The following is a 5,751-nucleotide window of genomic DNA, read 5'->3' on the forward strand; positions in this document are numbered from 1 at the left end:
TTCAATATAAAAACTGGGAATTTCATCAGGGCCTGAGCTAAAATTACTTTTAAGGCTAAGAAATGCTTCTGAAATTTCATCTAGAGTTACCGGAAAAAGATAAATAGTGTCAGACGATCCTGCAAAAATTAGAGAAGGTACACTAATGTCGCGATTGTTATTTACATTTGTAAGTACTGACGTAATAATAGTTGCTTCATTTACGAAAAAATTATTAAACTCGTTAACTAGGGTTAGGGGTTCATAAATCTTTACATCATTAATAGTAAGAAAATCAATTTGTTGATCATGCTTGCCAATATCGATTTCAGATTTAATCAGTGACTTATTATAATGTATATTATTGATCAATGATTGTCGTTATAGTCTAAAATAAATATAATAATAATTAATATAAACATAATTAATAATAAAGAATAATAAAGAAATAATAAATAATAAATGAATTATAATAAATAACTATTAATAAATGATAGCAATATGTAATCGGTAACAATATAATTATTCGTTCTTTCCATAATCTGCATGATTATCGTATTCATTATTATCAATAAATTATAAATATAATATACGAATTTACGAAAGCTCTTTACAACTTTGAACAAAAAATCCAATGGTAATACAAAACCAAAAAATGTTTTTTCAGAAAATAAAATTAAAAAAATATGAAAGATAGAAATTACGTAAAATTTATTAACAATGAAAATAATTATTGAATCGATTATATAACAAGATATTAAAATTAGAGAATTTTTTTCTAAATGGGAATTAAGAAATAAAAATTACCAACATATGATTGATAATACACAAACACTTTATAATAAGTCACCAAAAACAATTTTTACAATAAAATTGTGTTAATTTGTTTTCATTAACTGTTTTAATAAAAATAATTGTAATTAGAAGTTATAAGGTATATTACTATTTTTCGATTTTGTCATGTGAAACATATTATATATATATATATATATATATATATATATATATATATATATATATAAATTATTATGGGTCGTCGAGTAAAAAAATTAATGTACTAAGTTATGATCAATTTATCAATAGTACTAGTTTCCTCACTAATATTATATATATATATATATATATATATATATATATAATATTATATAAATAATCATATGGAATGTAATAAGTAGAAATAATAAGATCGATCGAACTGTTTGCATAAGACATAAGACCTTCTTAGAAAATTCGTCCAGCACACATATCGTATTCATTCGTTATTATCAATAGATTATAAATATTTCTTCTTATAGTATAGACTATACATGAATATTAACTCATATCGAGTATCGAAAGTGGATCAGAAATAGGATCGATGACCTTTTCTTATGCGTACTTGGTCAATGCATAGGACTTCGACATAGGACCTTGAACTGCGGTGCATACGACATATCAGGTCACTTTCTTAGAAATTTCGCGGTATCTTATCTGAAGATATGGCAATAACTTCCAATAATGATGCAAAAATTCGTTTATTGAAATTTGTGGAAATTTCTAAATTGTTATACGGATTTAAAAGTAATGTTTTAAACATGCATTCATTAATCCATCAATGCATATACTAGTATATGCATTGAAGAACCACATACTCAAATTTTTGCACTGTAGCTACATTCTATATAATTTTAAAAACTACTCAAACATCAAATTAAATTCTTTGTTTTCTCACTAAACACAAATGTTCATAGCTATGACCACAGATACTAAAATTGATAACTTTTAGAACAAAAATTCAAGAAAAAAGTAATTTTCTATGAAAAGTCCTGAATAAAACATCAGTAAATATATGAAAAACAATTGAAGTTAAAAGTGTTATTTTTAGAGAGCTCTCCAGGACGTACTATTGATACTAGAATGCTCAAATTTGAGTATGTTACTCTCCAATGTATATACTATGACAACAAATACTAAAATTGATAACTTCTAGAACAAAAATGCGAGAAAAACCAACAAATTTTTCTTAACATACAAATAAAAAATAATAAATCTCAAACCAAAACATATAGACCGATTCTGCCTTAACATGGCTACGCTCTGTTACCACACTTGCATGTTAGCATAACATGCCTCGCGTAAGTGTATGTTAAGGATTTGTTATTCTCGGCGCACCAATTTTATGAGAATGAATCGTGTTATGGCGTAACATGAGCGAACAAAGATTTTGGTTTTTTGATGTTGGCTCTCTGTGTTTGTACTCTCGAAATCGGCAATAATCTATCTCTACGGTGCTGACGCGAACGGTTTTTTCAATTTTGGATATACTTGTACTGGACTTCCAGTCAAAAAGCGTTCACGATTTTTTAGATAAATATATTTTACATACAAAATGGCCAGTGATACGCAAATGAAAAGAGCCAAAAAAACTAATCCGGCGCAGTACGAAATATATGTTGATTTTTTAATCAGCAACCCACAATTCGTTGCTAATAAATTAAGCCCCTCGTTCGACAAGGATTATTTCAGTGCAAAGTGGGAGGAATTGACCAATTTGTTAAACTCATGTGGTCAAGGGCCTAATAGGCCTACTGAATCCTGGATGAAGGTAAAAGTTTTTGTTGCTAGTATGTATATTTTTGAAAATGATAATTCATATGTTATTAAATTGATATAGATATTTGCGGGTTAGAAAAACCAGACAAAAGCCAAAGCAAGGAAACAAAAAGCTCATACTTTAGCAACAGGAGGTGGGCCTGCATTAACCAATTGCTTGACAGAGGTCGAACAAAAGGCCTTAGGTGTTTGGGGTCTAGGGTCAATTGATGGCCATCCAGATCTGGAAATGGATATTGGACTAAATGTAATTTCATTATATATATATGTATATATACATATACACATATTAAATTCTTTAATAGTATCCTATCGAAAAATCTGTCAGCAACGAGGCTGAACTTGATTCTGTTAATGTTGATCCTGAGGTAGAAGATATAATGCCACCTCCAGAATTTTTAGATGATGCCCCTAGACCACCAATGCAGAGACGAAGAACTTCTGGCAATAGTAAGTATAATTTTTCTTCTATTTTAAATATTACTTATATTACTATGTGATACATTCTGCATTTTATTATTTTAAGATGAATTAAATCACCTCGTAAACTCAATGGAATACGTATTGAAAAGACAAACAGAGTCTCTTACTAACATGATGGAGAAACAGACAGAGGCGCTGCAATGCATAGCTGATCAATTGAAAATTCTCAATAATACATTAAAAAATAAATTTTGTTTTTTATTCCTTTATATATATATATATATTTATTTATTTATTTATTTAAAATAATTACATTTATGTAGCTATAAAAATACAATCTTTTTTTTAAGTGAATGTTATGGTATTAAAAATATCTTCTGGCATAAGAATTTCTGATGTTATATGCCATATTATCTGCCTCATTGTATACTTCTGAAATATTTAAATCAATTAATTTTAACTACACATTTGAAATACAATTATTTGGTATCTAACCGTTTCCAAAATCATCACTATATTCCGTCAGTTCTTCATCCAGAGGAATATTATTTACTCTGCATATATTATGCAGAGTAAATACTGCATACACAATTTTTCCTGCCACATCAGGTGTATAATGCAGTGTCCTGTGACGATGCAAACATCGAAAACGACTTTTAACAACACCAAATGTTCTCTCTATTACATTGCGAGTCTTTTTGTGGAACTTATTGTATTTCTCCTGGGTAGAGCCTACTGGCGTCCTATATGGTGTGAGTAGGCAATGTTCCAAAGGGTACAACTAATATATATTTTTTTCCTTATTTGATTTGCGATATTAAATATATTCTTGAATTGCCCAATAAATATGTCCCATCATCAGCATTATGATTTAGCAGGGCTCTGACTGTCGAAACCTTCCAAATGGCTGCATCATGAGTGGAGCCAGGATATCTGCTGCTCGCAAACAATATCCGGTCATCGGCATCACATATCTAATATTATTTATTATCATGTTAGTCTTCAAAATTCTTAAGCAAAATAAAATAATACTTACTACTTCAATATTAATTGAGTAATAGCCCTTCCTATTCATATAAATAGCAGCTGGTGCCACGGGGTGATCTTTTTTGGGAGCCACTATACTTATGTGTGTGCAGTCTATGCACCCAATAATGCCAGGCATGCCAAACTTCGTATAAAATCTGTTAAATAGCAACATATTACAGACCATGTTCAATGTACACGAAGTGGTGTAACATATACCTCTTTTTATTTTCATCTCTTTCTGATGAGGTTTTAGGAAAATTCACATACTTTGGTGTAGCATGCTTTATAATTAAATCAGTCACTGTTTTAATGCAGCGACTGACTGAAGGCTGGCTCATAGAATTTAAATGGCAATTGCCTACATCAGTCTGATATGAGCCATGACCAAAAAAAATGAAGCGCTGCAAGTACCTATAATGAAATTTCAGTTATTAGTATTTCAAAAAAATTAATTCATTTTAATTTCCAATACCTGCAAATAAAAAGGGATACTCCATGATGCTGTATGAGTCTCCGCATGTGGTTCCAACAGTTCTATTAAATCTTTCATAACATTTTTCGTTAATCGAAAATTTTTTATAAAAATTTCATCACTCACTTCCCATATTTTATCTGCATCTCTGAGATACCTAAGGGCGTATCTTTGCCTGTATCTAAAATGTTGTGGCATTTAATAATTTTAATACTTTTGAGTAATACATTCATTACAATAACAGTATGAATTATATTAAAATTCAAACATACCTTCTTCTCCTACTATCTGCTGCCCAAATTATTCCAAAAAACGCCATATTAACAATTTGAAATTCACAATAAAATCTAAACCAAACCTAATAATATCACTTTGCTTACATTAACAATAACCTCAAAGAAGCATGTTAAACGCATAAATGTCAAAATAGCAAATGTCAAATCTGTTCATAGTACAACTTCTCGTCAATGTTATAGCGATAAGTGCGAGTTTCTGACTACGTTTATTTTCAGAGGGTCAGCGTAACATTAATGTCATTAATCATATGATAAAACACATACCGCCGAGAATAACTGTTACACTTATAATGACATTTTAAACGACATAAGTGTGAACTTGTCGTAAAATTGAAACCGAGAATCGGCCCAATAGTCTTCAATTTAAGGGTTGAGGTTTAATCAAAGGTCCATGACCTTTCTATACCCGAATTACCAACCCCAAAGTAACCCAACCCATATGACGTCATTAAAAATAGATTACTGCAACCCACCGTGAGTAAAGTGGGTCGATAAGGGATGCTAAATAATTTTATAAGGGAATAAAATATGTGTTTAAATCAAAACAAACATTAAAAACATATCAAGGGTTGATTTATTGCAATTTTAAAGTATACCGAGTTGCTGTAGAGCATTGGGGTAAAAGACAATATTTTAGATAATTTAATTTTGAACTAATTTCCCGAAGACATCATTCATATCAATCGAATGGTTTAGAAGTTACAAGCGACGAAACAAAACAATATCAATATTAAATATACAACTTTGCTTCCGCCGGATTTTATAAGGCGAGTCCTCCAAAATAATGGCGGAAGCAAAGTTGTACACTTTCAAATGCATTTTAGAGTATACCGAGTTGCTGTAGAGCATTGTGGTATAAGCAATATTGTAGACTGTTTAATTTTGCATAAATTTCCCGAAGACATCATTCATATCAACCGAATGGTTTAGAAGTTACATAAGTTCAAACAAAAAAAGTGC

At 30.0% G+C, this 5,751-nt stretch overlaps 1 protein-coding gene across 1 annotated transcript; it reads left to right on the top strand.

Moving 5' to 3' along the window:
• Positions 1 to 2,347: 2,347 nt before the first annotated feature.
• Positions 2,348 to 3,186, top strand: LOC113382243 (the record flags this gene model as incomplete). The annotated part of the gene is made up of 4 exons (XM_026620749.1): positions 2,348 to 2,563; positions 2,648 to 2,818; positions 2,877 to 3,021; positions 3,098 to 3,186. Coding segments are annotated over exons 1-4 (621 nt in total), but the record flags the coding sequence as incomplete, so codon positions are not given.
• Positions 3,187 to 5,751: the final 2,565 nt, after the last annotated feature.

This window comes from Ctenocephalides felis, unplaced genomic scaffold (genome assembly GCF_003426905.1).
Source record: "Ctenocephalides felis isolate EL2017-DRISC unplaced genomic scaffold, ASM342690v1 CF-g0.4_SCAFFOLD_03388, whole genome shotgun sequence".
Taxonomy (NCBI): Eukaryota; Metazoa; Arthropoda; class Insecta; order Siphonaptera; family Pulicidae; genus Ctenocephalides; species Ctenocephalides felis.